At 43.3% G+C, this 19,489-nt stretch overlaps 1 protein-coding gene across 1 annotated transcript; it reads right to left on the reverse strand.

Moving 5' to 3' along the window:
• Nucleotides 1–1,982: 1,982 nt before the first annotated feature.
• Nucleotides 1,983–4,665, reverse strand: pmp22a (peripheral myelin protein 22a). The gene is made up of 5 exons (XM_074656507.1): nt 4,526–4,665; nt 3,700–3,790; nt 3,444–3,537; nt 3,204–3,344; nt 1,983–3,064 (listed from the first exon to the last, which is right to left on the reverse strand). The coding sequence occupies exons 2-5, from the start codon at nt 3,775–3,777 to the stop codon at nt 2,907–2,909; spliced, it is 471 nt and encodes a 156-aa protein (XP_074512608.1). The 5' UTR covers nt 3,778–3,790; nt 4,526–4,665; the 3' UTR covers nt 1,983–2,906.
• Nucleotides 4,666–19,489: the final 14,824 nt, after the last annotated feature.

Genomic DNA, 19,489 nt, shown 5'->3' on the forward strand with positions numbered 1-19,489 from the left:
TGAAAAAGATCTGAATACTTCTTCCAACACTGAATAAAATCAAATACTAGTACGCATGCATAGATCCTCTGCTGACATCTAATGGTGATCTTTGCACCATGCAATCCAGTCTCTAATTATTCATGATCTGTGGAATACAGCACACTGAGAGCACACTCTCATGAACCTTCACTGCTCTTTGTATTTACTTTTATACACATTATTCATCAATACATATAGATTCATACAGCGCATTCTCATATGTAACGTCCATCCTATATAATAATCACTTAGTCCCTATAGACATATCATCATCTGTACAAACCTCTCCTGTGTTTATATAACCCACCTGTATATATAAAATATATTCTGTAATATTCATTTTATATATATTCACTTAGTCCCATATGCATATAGCTCTATGTACATAACCTCTCTGTATGTAGATATAAATATAACTACACATGTATATGTAATTTATTCTTTATAATACTCTTATACAACATTTTTATACAATATTTCATCAGTATGCAACTTGTACTTAACTCTTATTCATCAGAATAATAACATATGTCTATCCTTTGCACCTTAAACTGCAATCTGTGTATATGCACCACATATATCCTCATTTGTATATATTGTTCTTAATCAGCACTTTACTAGCTGGCACTCTGGTTAGATGCAATACTGCATTTCGTTGTACTTGTACTTGTACTTGTACTATGTGCAATGACAATAAAGTTGAATCTAATCTTATCTAATTTTACAACCACATATAATTCAGAGTTACTTGGAATGCTGTAATGGCATCACTGTGCAGTAGGGATGCAAAACCAAACCGTAAAAACCTGAACAGTTCAATGACTGAAAAAACTGAACCGTGGGCTTGTTGAACTGTTGCACTATTATTAATTACAGGCCTGCTAATTATTTGATGAGTTGCCAGAGACATAGAAGAGGCCTACTTGACCATTAAGTACCTTATCATGTATAATATCTGTGTTATTGCTTCATATAATATAGAAATATTCATTGCTATCAATCTATCTATCTATTTATATATTTTGGAGTTCAAACACTTTGGAAATGATCAAATTTTCTTCCCCCTAATGTGCAAACCATACCAAACCAAAACCCCATAAAGAGCAATACAAACCAAACTGTGTGTTTGTTGAACTGTTGCACCACTACTGTGCAGGTGATGAGTGAAGAATAGATGGTTGCTGCAGTGTATCGGCTGTGAAGGTGTAACCTGCGTGATAAATATTGTATCGGGTGAAGTGAGGTGAAACATTTGATAAATGTAAGATGAAGGGGAGAATCTGTCAGGGAAACTTGAAAGAAAGATCTTGACATTACTTTGTAGCAGCCAATGATCTATATCTTATCTTATTTACTCTTCCTCACAGAGATATTGTTGAGGCATGCTGAACCACATGTATTCTTTGATTGATGTTGTTTTGCTGAAATAATCTGCCAAGTTTCCAGCAGTTGTTAAACATCAAACTGTAGCTAGATGGTGCTATTTGTATTTTCAATTTTTGTCTGTTTATACTCTGGATACATGTAAGTGAAAAGCTATTGGATCAACTGAGAAATCAGTGTTTTTTTAGCTTTTCAAAAGCTTTGGTGTCGTTCACTAAGACCTTATTCTGTATTTAAACTATATCTTATCTAAATATGACTATGTGGTGTTCAGATATTTCACCAGCATCCCTGGTTCCCTGGGGTGAATGTCTTGCTGGTGTTTTGTGTGTCACAGCTCCACCAAGTGGAACAATTACACTACTACAAGGAGCTGTCAGTCTTCAGCACTCCCAGCATACCATACAGTTAATATATCATCTAGTATGAGTTCAGAGTGAGACCACTGAACAAGAAATATCATTTTTAAAAAAGGTCTCTGTGTGGTGTGAACACTGAATGTAAACATGCACACGGTTCATTCAACAAGCCTCTGTACATTCTGCATATACAGCTGGACCTTCCACCAGTGAGAATAATTAATTTCAAAAGGGGTTTATTTAGAAGAATACTGACAAAAATGCAAACTGGGGTTTGTACAAAGCAAATTAATCACAGGACACGACACACTTGCAACACAGATAGGCTATACATTTCAAGAATAGTAGATAAAAAGCACCATTTTTCAAAACTAGATTACAAAAATGCAAAATGTTTTTTTTTTATTATTTGGCATATCAAGTACACAATAATTCAGGAAAAAACTTCATGAGTTTATTAAAAACTTCTTATTGTTATTATTATTTTTTAATTTCAGAGGAGTTTCTCATTTCCTTCGACACAGATATTCTAAGTAAGGCACGTGGTTCAAAGCATTCAAAAACAAACATTTAAAAAAGCTTGATACTCTGGCGGGGTTAAGGGGACATCTCTTTGGCACAGCTGCATGATTTGTGAGAGACAAAAAAAACTATCACGTAAATGAGCATGACAATGTTAACTTGACAACACTATGTACAAAATGTATGTAAAAATGTTATAAATATGTCTAAAAACCACAGACACTATGTACATCTTTGTACTGAAGCAAGGCGTTGATGACTCGTCTTTCGTTATCACACGTGATGGATGTTGTGGAAGTCGGGTGCCGGCGTGCAACAAAAGCCAATCTGTCGCCAACGCATTTCTAAACACATTCGGAAGACAATCTGTCACCGCGGGAAACACGTGTAGTGACACTCAGCCTGGTGTGATATGTTTCAGCATGTGATGTGATGGGAATGTAGTGGATACTGAAATACAGTAAAAAAAAAAGTCTCCATTTAGTGTTTAAAATGATTAGTGACACATGCACTTTTGTTGCGTTGTTGGGATGTCAGTCTCTGGTCTGTGGGCAGTAGGCACAGTGCGATGTTGTTGTCAGGGGCATCCTAACTACCCCCTCCTCTTCCACTCCTCTGCTCTCATTCCTTCTTCCTCAGGACGATATAAATGAGGCCGCTGATGAGACAGAGAGGGAAAGCCACCCAGGCCAGCACGTAGGCGTAGCCGAACTGTGCACCGGATCCGTAATCCGGACTCATCACGGTGTAGATGATCGCCCCGCACATCACAAACACACCTAGGGGAGGGATGAGAAGAGAGGTGAGGTGAGGTGAGGTGAGGTAGGATTTGACATGCACCATGCATGATCTCATCGTGACTCCACCCGCGTGTCTGCTTCAGGGTGTGACCCCTGCGTGTGATGAGGTCATACTCACTCGCCAAGATCTGGAAGATGGCGGTGAAGAAGAAGCGTCCGCCCTTGACCAGTTTGAAGAGCTGGAAGACGAACGCGATGAGGGAGAAGAAGCAGAAGAGCAGGGACAGGATCATGAGGGCTTGCACCGCCTGGATCCAGTCTAGAAGACAGACAGACAGACGGAGAGCAGGGGATTTAAACACATGCACAACTTTTTTTTCCACACATAATTTAGTTTTCCCAAAGAATGCTGACCAACCTTCACTGCCAGCTGGCTTGCAGTGGTAGCCTCCATTAGTTGTCATGCAGTTGTACCATAGATCTGTGCTCATATCCCCACCTACAGACCAGGCCTGGCAAACACAACAACAAGAGACATTTAGACACACTGCAGCTTTCACAGACAGCCTATAAGGCAATAACATCCAATAACAGTTAATGATCATTACAATAAAGCAGCTGTTCCATTCATGCTTATTTAATTTAAAAGTGATCAGAATAAAAAGACAACTTACACTGGCTGCTGTCGACACAATGAGAAGAATGAGGATGATTAGGTGCAAAACAAGCACCCCGAGCAGAATGAGCAGCATTTTTCAAGTAGATCTAAGAGGGACACAAAAAGAATCCACATGAGTTGAAATCCCTCCAAAAAACCCAGTTTACACGTGCAGCAGCACATCTGGACGCCAGGTGGCACCATATCCTCACTTTTATGCGCCACCAAACCGCAATGTTTACCTCAATGTGAAAGTATCCCCTTACACACTGAGAGAAACGTAGAAAGAAAAGAAGGAAGAAGGAAGGAGCTTTAATTCCTTCCCGATGGGACTAAAAAATGGTCAAAAGTTTAAAGTCAGGCTGCAGTAATGGAACCAAATCGAGTTGGATTGAACTTTTTGATCCGTTCCTACAAGTCCAAATGGTTTAATTACAACTTAATTTACGCACTACGTGTTTGCGTAATGAGTGAAAGAGCTCAAGAGAAAAAGGAAAGTCGATATGTGTGTAAGAAAGGCTGACTAATCAATGCATGCTGCTGCTGCTGCTGGAAAACCAAACCAAAGCCATCTGCAGGAGAAACATTCCAGCGTAGTGCCGCCATGCGTTGAGCCTCGAGCTTTAACTTTCTATTATCAAGAGGATCTAAAGTTAAAGTGGCACAAATGTTGCACAAATGTGACATCAAAGTGTTTTACGCGCAATAAAGTAGATCCAAAGTCGATTTAAAGTCCAGTGGTGACGTCCTGTTTGTATGGAAAACAACAAAAAAAGTCAATGGAAAAAAACTTCACCGACTTAAAACAAAAAGAAACTCCAACACAATTTACTCCAACTTACAAAAGAGGTTTGTTGTCCGTGAAAAAGGGAGTGCTGAAGTGAAGAGTGTGGCTCTGCTTGCCTCGACTTCTTGCTCTTGTGGCTACTATTCCAGATGTGGCGCACGCACACACCCCAGTCCGTCTCTTTCTGTCTCCGCCTGAGAAACAAACACCGCCCTGCAGGCCCTGCACGTCACCAGAGGCCCGGCCTTTTCTTCTTTTCCTCTTCTCTTCTTCCCGTGGTAGTAGTTAGCCTATCATTGGATTGTTCTAGTACACAGGATTGTATGGAGAATCCTGTGCTGTTATTGTGCAAAACCGCAAAAGCCTTAAAAATGTACTGTCTCTGCCCTGAAAACATCCATTATTCACCTCCTTATTTCCATAAAACATCAGTATGACATAATGTGCCAATGAGGGCATGATGTAAGACTTGAAACTTGACTTGGACTTGCAAAAAAAATTACCAGTGAGCATCTCTGCTTTATGCAAGTATACTTTAACTTATAGCCAATGATTTATGTGTTACATTAAGATACTTTTGCTCCTTTTGCTATTTATTAGAGATTAAAAATGATAATAACATGTGTTGTTTTTTTTCACATGCCTCTACGGTGAACGGATAATCCAAAGACCTGATAAATTGAACTAAATTCATATCAAAACATCCTTTTACAAACTCTCACACACGTTAATAGACTACTTTATCAAAACAGACACACAGCTACAAGCCAAGTATTCTTTTCTGTAAGCCCATAAGCCAAGTATACTTAGACTTTTCAATATACTTGTCATTATAAGCCAAGCATACTTAGACTTTTAAGTATACTAGTCAGTATAAGCCAAGTATACTTAGACTTTTCAATATACTTGTCAGTATAAGCCATGCATATTTAGACTTTTAAGTATACTTGTCAGTATAAGCTATGCATACTTAGACTTTTAAGTATACTTGTCAGTATAAGCCAAGTATACTTAGACTTTTCTGTATACGTGTCAGTATAAGCCAAGTATACTAAGACATAACGGCTGTCAGTGTGCTGACTTGACTATGACTTGCCCCAAACTGCATGTGATTATCATAAAGTGGGCATGTCTGTAAAGGGGAGACTCGTGGGTACCCATAGAACCCATTTTCATTCACATATCTTGAGGTCAGAGGTCAAGGGACCCCTTTGAAAATGGCCATGACAGTTTTTCCTCGCTAAAATTTAGCACAAGTTTGGAGCGTTATTTAGCCTCCTTCACAACAAGCTAGTATGACATGCTTGGTACCAATGGATTCATTAGGTTTTTCTAGTTTCATATGATGCCAGTATCTTCATTCTAGCTTACAACCTAAAAATGGCAAGTTGCATTAATGCGTTATTGCGTTAAGTTTGACAGCCCTAAATAAAAGTTTTCCAGATTTCTTAAAACAAAATTTCTCAATTTGTAAGTTACATTCCAATAATACCATACATGATGCCATTTCCGTCAGGATGACTCTTGATGGACTTGTTCCAGATGTCCGAAGGTGGCTGGACAGCCCGGTGACCCCCACTGACTCAAATGTGCACACTGAGATTCATAAACCACACATGCCCAGCAGTGTTCAGTCCAGATGGTGTGTGTGTGAACAGACCAGCCCTCTTGAGGCCCCGCGGTATGCCCAGAATGCCTCTGTGTGTGTGTGAAGCAGGCCTCCTGTTTACTCCTGCGTCTGCAGAGAGAAGGGGGGGAGTTTGTCCGGTGCCAAAGAGAGTTAACACGGTGCAGTGTTTCGGTCATGCTAAATTGATGGAACGCCTTGGATCTCCGTGCACACATGATTCAAGGATGAGTGACAAAGATCGCCCCCGGCTCTGCATCCCTCATTAAACATTGTGGTCTCAGGCCATTTCCTCGCAAGTGACAAAGTTGTAGAATGCAAACAGTGACAAAAGCACACATTTGCTGGTTTGAAATCCAAACGTGATTGTGATCAGCTGCTGCAGTCAGAGAGCACAGCTCGTGCCTCTCTCCCTCTCCTCTCCCTCTCCTCTCCCTCTCCTCTCCCTTGCAGTTTTTGGCTCATCAGGTGGATTCCTGTGGTCTGTGTTAGTAAACACGCGAGGGGAGGAACTGCTGCCCAGGCTCACTGTGGGATGCCGGAGAGGCGGTGCTGTGATGCCCTGGCAGAGCTTGAGGGGGCCGAGAGCAAGAGAGAGAGAGCTCTTTGACAACCAGCCGACCACTCAGCTGGACGTGATGCTGTTTATGAAGATGTAATTGGTGCAGTGGTCCGGTGGAAGGCAGCGCCAGCACCAGCAGCAGCAGCAGCAGGGTGAGAAGTCAAACCTGGCCGCCCAGCTGGAGCAGGTGTGTGAGTGCACACTATAAATGTCACAGTGATCTAACACTCCTCCTCTTTAATGAGAGGAGGATTCACACACAATCCTCACAAAGTGGACATATCCAGAGCAGAATAGTAAAACGACGGGTTTCCATTTATTTCTATTGAAGAGTAGAAATCCCTTTAAAGTATAACAACAATAAAGATGACTTAAATTTTTTAAAGCTGTTGCTGTTGATCTCATAATACAGCATCTGTGATACATTCCTCAGTAAATGAAGCTTCACAAAGTGCCCCACCCTTTCCTTGCTGCAGCTTTATTTGATTTAATAAGCTTGGAGATTGCACTCATATCATTACACAGCGGTTGGCTATTTAATAATATTCCTAAAAACATGCACATATTGCCTTTTTTAATTACTTTTTTATTCAGTTATTGCTTGAAGTATTTGCGATAATTATTTCAGTATGCCCAAAAAATCCCCAGTTATTGTGAGGACACTCTGAAAGACATGTGGGTAAGGTTTCTCTCACTTTACCCCTGAAGAGTTATGATTCTTTCTCCCATGGCTGATAGCACTGGAAACCATCCAAAACCATTGACCCCCAAACCCATTAAATGAAAACACACAGCTCCTCTTCCTTTCTTCTTTCGAAAGTGTGGGATTACAAAGCAAACAGGCCATAGCAGCTCACCGCCGGTAACTAATAGTCAAGGCCATTGTGGCGAAGCTAGAGTAGAAATTTAAAACCGACACGCCCCGCTCCATTGAGGGATTCGCCAGGTGAGCTATTTTAGAAAGAAAGTAAAATGTTTGTGGATATACACTGGGGTATTTCCTTTAAATGGACAAAAAGAGTTACAGTTCTGTTTAAACAGTGCCTCAAGCAAAACAGCTGACCCAAAACGAACCACAGAGGCGCCATTGTGATTGTAATGAAAATACAAATTGAAAAGCTATGAAACATTGGGCTGTGACTTTATTGGAATAAAACAGGTAATAGGAAATCACCAACCCCAAAGAGAATACATCCAGTTTGATGAATCCTCTATTCTTACAATGATAATATGTTGATTTATATGCCTGCTAAATTTGAATCTGAATCTATGATTACACCAATATGTCTGGATGTGTTGTTGAAGGCTGGGAGTGAAGTTGAGTGCTAACTTTCAGTTTTTATTCAAAACCACATTCGGCCAGTGCTCATATCAAAAGTCAAGTGAAGACTTGTCTCATGGTTGAGGCGTATTATTGGAATAGTACGCTGTTTTGTGACACGATGAGTCAGCCTCAGTTTAAGCCCAGCCCTGGTACACAGCGCCGAGCTGCAGGAGGGGCCAAATGACTCCTTTGGACTGCTCCAGCTCCAAACACAAGACTGAGGGAAGGGTGAGATAATTAGGAATTAGGTTTTGGTTTTGGACACGACCCCGGCTTGGCTGCTTGGAGGACGTCTTAGTGGGACAGCTGGACAGTCAATTTGACTTGTGGGAATATGAAGGAATGATGGAACGCCTCAGTGCTCCTTCACCTATGGAAGCCACTGCCAAAACAAGAGGAAACACTAAAGCTCTGAAGTCAGTCTGGTCAAATGTCATCAGGAGTAGCTGACAACGCCTGCGCATAAAAAAAAAAAAAATGCTTGGGATATCTCACTGGACAATCTCTGAATCATCACAGCTGGAAACATCAGGATCTACTCTGCACACAGCTGCTCACAGAACCACAAGCTTTTGTTATAGTTTGGCCTGTTTGTGTCAAATGCATCACTCAGTTCACTTTGAAACCAAAGACAGCGGCATTCCTCTTGCAGATCTGCTTCCCAGGATGCGTATGTCTCTTTCCCCGTGTTGCCCGATGCTCAGGGCTGAAGCGGCCTCTCTGTTGCCGCTCTTCGTGTTTGTGTTTCGCCACTTAGTGACTATCAGATAACATCCCACAGACCACGCAGGAGGAGCTGGCGAGGAGCCCTCCAGACCCAGGCCCACGTTAAAGGATTGCACATTTAGCAGGGCCATGTTAAACTGTTTGCGCGCAGCGACACTGATGCTAGACTGCCTGTTTACACGGGCCGTAAACATGCACAAAATGCACTCACAAAGAGACAAGCTCGCTGATTCACACGACCAAACATCAAACTGTAATACGCAATGTCTGCGGCTTATCTCGGAGAGGCTGTGCTAACAAAAATATCTCTGCTGCTGCTGCTGCTGCTGCTGTGTGGAAGCAACATAATATGCAGGTCTGTGTGCAAAGTGTAAAGCAGGATCACATTAGAGCATCCGTGCCGTGCATGCCCCGTCACACCTCTCCCGCTTTAAACTCTGAAGCTCCAAAATGGACCGTGACCGAGCTGGAGATCTCCATTGGTCGGGAGCTAAATCAGATAGAGTGGGCCAAGATGTTATAGAGGGGAGTGAGCTTTGTTTCTTTCCCTTTAGAAACGGGCCTGTCCCTCCTTGTGAAAGAACAACAACCAAATAAATCAGAGACATACGGCATGACGAACTCCAGATTGTGGCACCCTAGTGATCCTAAACATGTGCTAATCATTAGCCCCTGGCTTCCTGTTGGAGTCGATGTCATCAGCGCATACATCCCAACAGGCAAGGCCAGAATACAAACTGTTGCTTCGAATCAGAGCGATACTCGCCTCAGGGGTTTGGAATGAAGCAATAAAAAGCTATGAAAGAATTGGATTAGAATCGCCTCGCTCTCATTTCTGCACAGTTCTCACTGCTCCGTGTTATCTACGGATACGTATCTAAGCTGCATCAGACACACCCCATGCCAGTTATTTTTAATTCCAATCAAATATGTCAACACTCGTGGTCATACCATTCTGTTGCTGATCTGCAGCTAAAATCCCCTTCAACTCCCAGTAACTCTTGTCCTCTTGTTATCGGCGCTTCTCTCATTCTCGTGCTATCTTTTCCATGCGGGGTATCTGTGCTCCTGTGACAGTCAACAGTGCAAGCACTTCCTTTTACAGGCTGCCAATTTCAACTTTATGCAACGAGAGATGTGTGTGTGTCTGTGCCAGCAGCGAATATTTTCTTTCCTGAAGTGTTGCCAGCACTTTGTAGCTTTTGTAAATCTGGTCTACCTGGAGAATGAGGACTCTAACTGTCTATCAAGTGCATTACCTAAGGCATTTCTTTGTAGTAGCTTTATAGAAGTGATAAACAGAGCTGCAGATCTGGGGTCAAAGGTCATGATATGCCAATGTAAACACCTAGCATTGAGATCATTTACTCTCTGAGGTAAGATTTGTTCACACGATTAGCACTGGTGAGTGCAGCACTGAGGTCATCAGGAGGTTTTTACACCAAATGAACTGACTGTTATTAAGTCTGTAAAACAGCTGAGAGGTGAGTCAACAGATTATTAGCTTTAGGGCCGCTGGCAAAGAGCTAGCTGATGTCTCGTGTGAAAGAAAGGAAGCAAAAGAATAAACATAAATAAGACCATCTTTTACATCCTGCTGAGTGAGTTTTATCTCCGTCTACATCTCACTGTTTAAGATATGAGTCATCTGGCTGCTGAAACATGAAACCAAACTTGATAATGGAATCCGAGACTCATGGTGTTTTGGTTTTCCTGTCGGTAGAAGAAGATGGTTGGTTAAACTCGGTTGCCTTTGGGGATTGTGGTGAAACAGCCATGGCTAGCCCAGTGACTGTCTAGTGGCCTGGCCAGAGGAAACTGTGGCCATGCCGTAAAGCCCGGCTTGCAGCGGAGGATCTGTGTTGTGTGTTGCGCATCCGTCGGCATCGGTCTGGACTGCAGCCCAAGCAGCCACTCAAACACGATCTGCACAGAACCCACTGACAGCTCCTCTCTGTGGAAGAGCGAAGGAGGAGGAGGAGGAGGAGGAGGAGGAGGTGAGGACAGACGGGTGGATAAATTCTGGCAGACAGAGTTGCACAAGCACATGTATAATGCACACACTTGAAAACATTCACAAATTCACAGCCATTTTGGAATGATTGCTCTGACAACCCTTCCTTTACCCCGAGATCAACCCAAATACTCTCTATAAAATGCTTCTCTCTGACCTTGAAGCAGTAATTTGTGAGAAATTCATCATGATAAATATGCAGGATGGCTCGAGGGCAAACTTGTTCAGTCGGTCTGTCAGTCAGTTGCTCCTCCACTTTGGTTCAGACTGAAATATCTATTGGATGAACTGCAATTAAATGTTGTACAGACATTCATTGTGCCCAGAGGATGAATCCTAATGACCTTGATGACCCCTTGACTTTTCCTCCTTAGCACCACCAGCCGGTTGACAATTTAGTTTTTTTAGTGAGACGTCTCGATAATTATTGGATGCACTACCATCAAATTTGGTACGCACTAACTTTGCCAATCCGTTAACAGCTAGTGCCATCATCAGTTCAAAATTTGAATTTGTCCAATTCTTTTTTATGAGCAACTACCTGCAAACTAATGCCATTCCCATCAGCCTCAGCTGTACTTTGTGTTCGGTGCTAATTAGCAAATGTTTACCATGCTAACATGCTAATAAGACACCCCATCCCATCCCGGATATCCAGGCCAAGACTTCCTTTTCAGTGCGCTGCTCATTGTTTACAGTACAATTAGCAACTTGAGATGCGAGACTGGAGTTGAGAGACGACGTGTTCGACCGGATTGTTTCACAAGTAGCCACTTCACAAGCTAATTTTAAACCAATAAAAAGCTAAATCATCATCAAAAGATTGCATTTCGGCCAACTGTTTAACTGCATTCAACCAAAGTCTGCTCGAACGTGATTGGTCAATACTACTCAGACTACAAACGGAAACCAGACGCTTTCCATGACAAAATCTTGTCCCGTTGCCTTCAGATGCTTCATGTGAATGCACAATCTGTTTATAATGATTAATAAAACAGTGACTGTGGTTCAGCCTCAAAGAGTCGCTAGCATGGCTGTTATGTTAATCCCTTTTCATGATTTGTATAATGTCATAGTGATATGTTCTTGAAGGTTTATAAAAGCAAAGTATGAGAAGTATGATGTACAAAACATAATCGGAACAAATAGAAACACAGTAGTTACTGCAGTGATAACTATAATAACTGAGCATAACAGAAAAGTCTGTTGCCACAGAAACCCAGACCTTGTCAAAGCAAAATCTCAGGAAAAATATAGTTCCCAGTACTGGCCACGTTGTTTGATTGTGAGATGATATCTTCAAAATGTAGAGCGTAAACAAAACCGCCGTCACCGCTTATCATGAAATATGTGTCCAACATCGCACATAAAACAAAGATCTTACAGATTATCACTGTTACTGCAAGACGAACGGAAAAGCATCCTCCCCCAAAAGTGCATTTTTCACATATATGAAGGAGGGCACAGGAAGAACAGCTTGATCTACACAGACTATACAGCGTTAGCCTATACTACTCCAGCAGGATTTAAGACATAGCAGATCCCACCCACTCCTATCCCAGCCTAACCTCGCTCTTCATCCAGAGCGATGAGAGACGTTGGGATGTATTGTTATGCTTTATGCATTCCAGATGAGACCTTAGCCTGCTCCCCCACCCATGTGAGTGTTTCAAAACATGTGTTCTGCTAAGTTCCTTTATGTAATGAATTTCAACCCTTTCATGACAAAAGAAAAGCTGGGTGTGGTCAAAAACAACAAGCAGTGTTGCAAAGAGAAAAATGTGTACATTTTCTGCATTTCACTTTTTAGTTTTTGGTGGGTTTTTGTAAGGTTTGGAGATGAACGACTATATATAAGGCATCATCCGTCATACAGGACCAAGACGTATAGAATATGCAAGCGGAAAAATATATATTAAATCCCGTTCTTGGCCATATGGTGTGAGGAAGTGGTGAACTCGGAGAAGAAAATATAGCATGGCAGCTTGGATTGAACTCTCCACTTTTTCAGAGTTGTGTGGGGGGATGGGATGGAAAGACTTAATTGAAAACAGGGGTTGTTTTTATATTTTTCCATTATAAAATTCCCTTTTCAAAACAATTACCTGGGCTCTCTGTAGTGTGCCTATACAGTACAGCTTCACCTTTGTTAGAAACTGGGCTACTGAAGGACACTCTTTTGGGCCTAATAACTAATGTATATAAGTAACATGTGTTGAGTACACATACAAAAGCAAGCACAAGTTTTATGCTCGTGGAAAACAGTGAAGCCACAAACTGAAACCTCTCTTACTGTACACACACACAAACTACAATCACAATGCAGCTGACGACCTAAAATGCCACCTTGGGGATGTGGGGGTTTTCCGAGGAGAGTATTTAATTCTCTGAGGTCATGGTTGGGTTTGTAGATCTCCAGTCTGTAAAAACTACACACATGGTTGTGGGAGGAGGGAGTAGGGCGCTGGCCAAGTCCTGAGAATCACCAGACTTTAACTACAGCGCAATTGTTGCACAATAGATGGCTGAAAAACTTCATGGAAACTCGTGGCGGTGACGGTGAAACTTTTTCACCTCTCTCGCTGCCGTATCCAAATATCTCTGTGAATAATAACAGGTGGTTAAATCCCAAGAGCTCTTTCACTTTCGTTATTGAATTCGACTTTCTGTTTGAGCAGTGTGAGATTATCAGTGACACACTGCTCAGACAGAAAGTCTGAGCACTGTGAGATTATCAGTGCCACAGTGAATGGAAATGACCAGCGTTCAATTCCCAATAAAACTTGCTGGTGACCAGGAAATTCCAAAATCTATCAGCAGTTCTTTCCATTGAGTCGCCTTTCCCTCCGTGTGTGTGTGTGTGTGTTTGAGGCACTGTCTGGCTGGCTCTCTTCCTTTAGTGAGAACTGATGGGACAGGCTGCAGACGACACGCAGCTGGAGCGACCATAACACACACACACACACACACACACACACACACACACACACTGCAGGCCACCCTGGTCACACCCAAGGCATCCCAAGCACGCAGGGCCAGGCGCTCACACAGTGGTCTCTAAACATGCCTACGACTCCGTGGGTGACTCACTCTCACTGTGCACGTCTGTCTGTGTGTGTGTGTGTGTGTGTTCACGGGCACATATGTGAAAGAGCAGAGGTCAGTGTTTGATGGCGTTGAAAATGGCAGCACTGTCCAGATGTACCATATGTTGCTGATGAAGGGCTCCGTTAACAATAAGATTAGGAATGAATAGATAGAGCTGTGACAGTGGGCCGAGTGTCTCTTCTCACTCCTCTCTCCTCCCATCCCAGGGGCCAACAGCTCAGTGACCTCACCCTGCCTCCACCCCACACACTCCCCTTCCAACACTTCTTGACTGGCCCAAAGCTGCAGCACAGCTGGAGCGTGCAGCAGGAGAATAGAGAAAGAGAGAAGAAAAAAAACCTGATTTGGATGATTACTTAACCATTCCCTCTCTATTTGTTCCATCCTGCTCTGATTCACATTTTGTCCAACCTTCACTATTGCTCACCAAGTCGGTCAAACACCCACGTAAGCACTCTCGCATTCCTGAACACACACACTCCCCATACAGCTTGAGGTTTTTCGCTGTCAACATGACATTTTTTTTCTGGAGATTGTGGTGTGAATGAGGTGCTTGAAATGAATCTGGTGCAACTTTCTTTCCCTTTTTGAGCGTCCCAGCGAGCTGTCAATCAAAGTAAACAGCTACAGATGGAAAGGGCGGAGGGGGCTTTAACCGGGCTTTACCATGCGAGCTACACCGCCAAAAGGCAATCGTCTGATACAGGAGAGCCAGGAGATGGCCTCATGCTCAGCTGCAGAGCTCGAGCCAGACACGCCTCGGCATCACATGCGAAGCGTCACATTTGAGTGCTTATGTTTAAAATAAACACCGCAGATAGATTTCAATTTCAAGCCTAAATCCACCCAGAAAGAAAAATGTCTCATGGCAGATGTGAGAGCGTTAAGGTCGCTTAAGACATCAAATAATTGTGCTGTGCTGTTTTTGACACTGGTTTTAATCCAGCATTGGAGTGAACATTTACACTTATAGCACGCATGCCTGCAGGATGAAGTGTACACTCTGCTTCTGTTATACAACACATAGCAGAAAAATGTACGAGAGTGAACTAAATATGTGCACGATTTAAATATGCTGCACGTTATTGCAGCTTATAGACACTGTGTCTGTGCTTCTTGTATGTCAATTTGCACATCATCCTCTTCTTCTCAGTCAGCATGCTCAGCTGTTTTTGAGCTCATAGAGTGAAGTGTTTTATTGAAGCAAAAATGTAAATCTAGCCTAATTCAATCTTTGAATAATCAGAGAAAATGAAATAAACACAACTCAACCCAGCCCAACAGACAAACAAACACACACAATACATCTGTTTATGGTCGGATGGCTCTGATTGGTAAACTGGGAGCAGGAGGAGGAGGACGAGGAGAGTCAAAGCCTGGCCGGCAGGACGGCGATGCGAGCCAGCATCGGCCGGACTTTTCCCCCTCTCCTCTCCAGCTCGGCCCTGAGGGAACCACGGCCAGAGGGAGGGGAGCATAAACTGGATGACGGAGTTGTAAAATGCAGGACCAACACCCAGTACAGTGTGTTTTAAAGTCATCTCCCCACATTGAGCTCTGGGATTCTTCACCCTAGTGTTGTTTTCTATCTCGAGACACACCCTGATTTATGAGGCGATGGAGATTTGAGGGACGTGAACGAGTCTTTACGCTGCTGCGGTGTTTCCACTAGTGGAGGTTGCGTGAAAACAGGAAGGTGATGGACTGTAATGGAAAGTCTCTCTGATTGGCTCTGCCAGAGTTGATATTAACGGGTGAAATCACTGAGGTTTAGTCCATGTGAACAGAGGACACTGTGTGTTTTTTAAAGCTAACAGAGGAATGCACTCTGAACACAGCCCCTCATCCCACCCAACCAAGTATGAAGTAAGAAGTGAATGAGGAGCAGTTTAAATACCCCTTAATATAGCGGTGAAGTCATAGCTATTGAGTTGCATATCTTGGGATCCCTTCTGACGCATCTGCTCACGTAGTCTGTAATCTAAAGTACTTCTGAGAATGTGAAAGGTTGAAATGAGTTTGGAGAAACACAGAGATGTTCAGAAATTAACTCTCTACATGCAAGGCTAAAAAATAACTTGAAGGAAAGAGGCGCTGAAGGAATGAAATGTGTCGGACAAAAGGAGCCACTTTTTTCCAGATTATCGTCAGGCATCAGTCGGCGACGCTGTCCTTCAGTTCCTTCTGCCCCTGCGGTGAATGTGTGGCGCTGGTATCGCTCATTATGTCGGGAGAGAGGGGAGATTAAGTTGAAGAAGGACCGGAAGGTCAAAGTTCAAAGCTGGCCTAAGTGACCCTTTGTGATCCCTCCCTTCCTGGGTCAGCTTTAGAGTATTTTGCTCCACAGTGGGCATGCAGTGTCTCCTAAACAAGTAGAGCATTGTATGGACATACGGCCTCTGTTGGGATGGCGCCAAGTCTATATGTTGGCAAGGATGTAGCCTCACTGTGTGTGTGATGAAGCCTCTTTTTGTCAATTCACTGATAAATTGGCTGTTCCCACCAATGAGCTGGGATGAACTGAGGACAAATTGTGTGGAAGTACATTATGTCTAATTTTGATGTCTGAAAATGTACTTTATTTTATCAATAATTGCTTGAAACTTTGTGTGTGGAAGTTTCCCAGCAGCCTGAAGGTGTGGGTGTGCGGAGGAGTGTAGTAGGCCTATGTGTGGGGGTATATAAGTGCTCTCCGTCCTTCAGTGTCAGCCAGCCGTGGACAGGCCTTGGAAGAGGAAGCGGCCTCTGGCAGACTGGAGGGGGTAGAGAGCAGCAGAGCCCCCAGCCCCATCCTATGTGGTCATGGCTGAGTGCAGGCCAGGCCAGACCTCCTGGGGACGCACATGGCTGCAGGAACCGCTCTTCTCCTCAGCGGAGTGAGACAGGGTTAGCAGAGCACCACAAAGACAGAAGGAAAGAATGGAAAAAGAAGGGGTGAATCATTGTTTCTGCGCTTGTGGCAAAAATGAGTCCTCCATGTTCGGATTTGAGTATAACATGCTCAAAGCAGAATCATTGAAGTCGACTTTATGATCAAGGAGTTGGAATCATTATTTTGAAAGAAAAACTTGTTCTGGTTGTTTGTTTGTTAATTTACAGTAAAAAAACAATAAAAGTTTGTTGAATATGTGGTTTCAGTCTGCTCAGCTGGAGGTGGATTTAGCAATTGTGATTCTGCTAGATGGAAAAACATTTTAAAGTGGGGGTAGGCAGTATATTTTTGGCATCATTGAGCAAAAATTCCATAATGACCTTTCGGCATATTGTAATTCAAGTGTTCTGAGGGAAAACCAGACTTCTGCACCTCCTCATGGCTCTGTTTTCAGGCTTTAAGAAATCTAGCCCGTGACGGGAGACTTTGGCCAATCACAGGTCAGTTCAGAGAGAGAGCGTTCCTATTGGCTGTGCTCCGGATGGTGGGCGGTGCTTGGTATTTCCTCAACTGTTCTCAACATGGCTACCAGGTCAAAACTTTCTCATTTTACAGCTAAACAGTACACTACAAGATGTTTCTGAAAACATTTGAGGCGAGAAATAGACATGACAGTAACAGAATATTGATTCATATTTGATCAGCGCTGCCTAGTTTGACCGTTCGATCAGAGTTTGCGAGTGATTGACAGTTGCTCAGAGACGGCAAAAAATATATTTTTTTTAGGTCATATTTTCTCCATTTCTACCCACTACAGCTTTAACACTGAAGATTTTGAGTCCAGCCCAAAGAGGCTATGACACAATCTCCAGATTCATAAAGGAAACTGCTCAACAACTGGGGGGGAGAATGATGGAGACGGGAGCTGTGGTTCCCTTGGAATAACTTTTCCATCTGAGAAACCCACATTCTGACATACCTGCAACAACCCCTGAGCGGGGAACACCGCACTGATGTTAAGAGGATGGGCTAATTTTTCACAGTCTTCAGCACAGGCATCTGAAGCTCTTTAAGGCAAGGACACCGGAGACACCCTTCCCCGCTCCTCCTCCTCCTCCTCCTCCTCCTCCTCCTCCTCCTCCTCCTCCCACCACGTGTGTGTGGTCTCCTGCTGCCGGCCCTGCAGTTCCAGGGTTTAGAGGTGAAGAGGTCAACACCGGGTACTGGAATGTTTATGTTCGCTGCTCCTGTTAACACCAATATCCGTAGTGCTGCGTCTGGCACTCCTAGAGGACTACCTCCATCTTTGAGGACACAAAGGGGACACAAATGATAACATTTGTTAGTGTCTTGAAAGCAGATAAAGAGCATTTGAAAAGGCATGAATAAATAACTCAGGCAATAAGTTGAGATATAATCAATAAAAAGACAGCCAGGGAGAAATGTCTTTACTGAATGACTAACACGATGGTCATATGATGTGATACTGCAGTCAAACTTTATCTTTGCAGACTGAAGGAAAAGAGAAGTTTGAATAAAAACATAAATGTATGCGCCGACACGTAACAGCAAAGACAGCTCTTACTCCCTGGAAGATAAATTTCTTGCTTACTTGCTTAAAAACGCAGCTTGGCACAGCTCAGTTTCTATACATCTTCTTATGGGCGGGCCTCTGGGGTACAGTATAACCTCCCAGATACTGCGCATACATTTGGTCAGAGATATGTGTATCAAAGTTTGAGAAAGGATGTCTGGACGCCATCCAGTTTTTTCAATTCTCGCTTCCAAACCACAAACACACAGTTGGGGCTTTCGACCATGGCACTCGCTTTTCAGCTCCGTGCCAGCAAAACAACTCCACACACTCACACACACACCACACCCACACACTCCCCCCTCAGTGCAGAACTACACAGCAGAAACGGGTGTTTGTTTATGACCCATTAAAAAAAAAAATACTGCTGCAAACATAAAAGAAAAATGCTGGAGCTGCTTGGGGAGTGGTCTGGATGTTTTTGGGGGGAGCTCACATGTGTGTGTATGTGTGTGTGTGGGAGGGAAAAGGGAGCAGAGCCAGGCAAAGGGCGGTATATGAACAATTTTGTATTCTGTTTCTCTTCTCCCCCATCCCCCACTTTTTTTTACTTCCCCTCTCTCCCTCCTTCATCCGCCCCCCCACCCCACCTCCCTCTCCCCAGTCCCCTCCACCAGCAGGTTGCTTAATACTTTCCAGATTTCAGCATGCCGTCGGCCTCCTGGAAGAGCTGCAAGTCTGCTGATGGAATTTGGCGGAAAAGGTTGTGGGTCCAGGCAAGGGCTTCTGACATAATAAACCTGAAGGCAATGAGCGCCTCCCATTGGCGGCTCGAGTAAGAAAATACGATTTTGTTGGAAACCAAGGGGAAATGGCATCTGACAGCCTCTGAAGCAGATGAGAAACTGCATGATCCTGGGTGTTTGAGAGGGAGAAGCAGCTGCCAGGCAGAATCAGATTACAATGAGTTTCTAAGGGGGGGAGGGAGGTGAGCTGAGCCTCCTGAACAAATCTGCCGTCTCCGGTATCAAGTTCAACAGTTGTCTTCACATCCTGCTTCTTGCTACAAATCATCCAAATAATCTCAGTCTTGGTGATGAGTTTTTTTCCCACCATTTTTGTTGCCAAATGTTGGCATAGCACTGAAAATACAAATAAAAAACTCATCGATCAATATGATGTTTTGGGGTGCATGATGATAAAGATATTAAAAAGATTCATCTACAACCCCAAAGTCAAACCAGCAATTTCA

Source organism: Sebastes fasciatus, chromosome 13 (assembly GCF_043250625.1).
Source record: "Sebastes fasciatus isolate fSebFas1 chromosome 13, fSebFas1.pri, whole genome shotgun sequence".
Taxonomy (NCBI): domain Eukaryota; kingdom Metazoa; phylum Chordata; class Actinopteri; order Perciformes; family Sebastidae; genus Sebastes; species Sebastes fasciatus.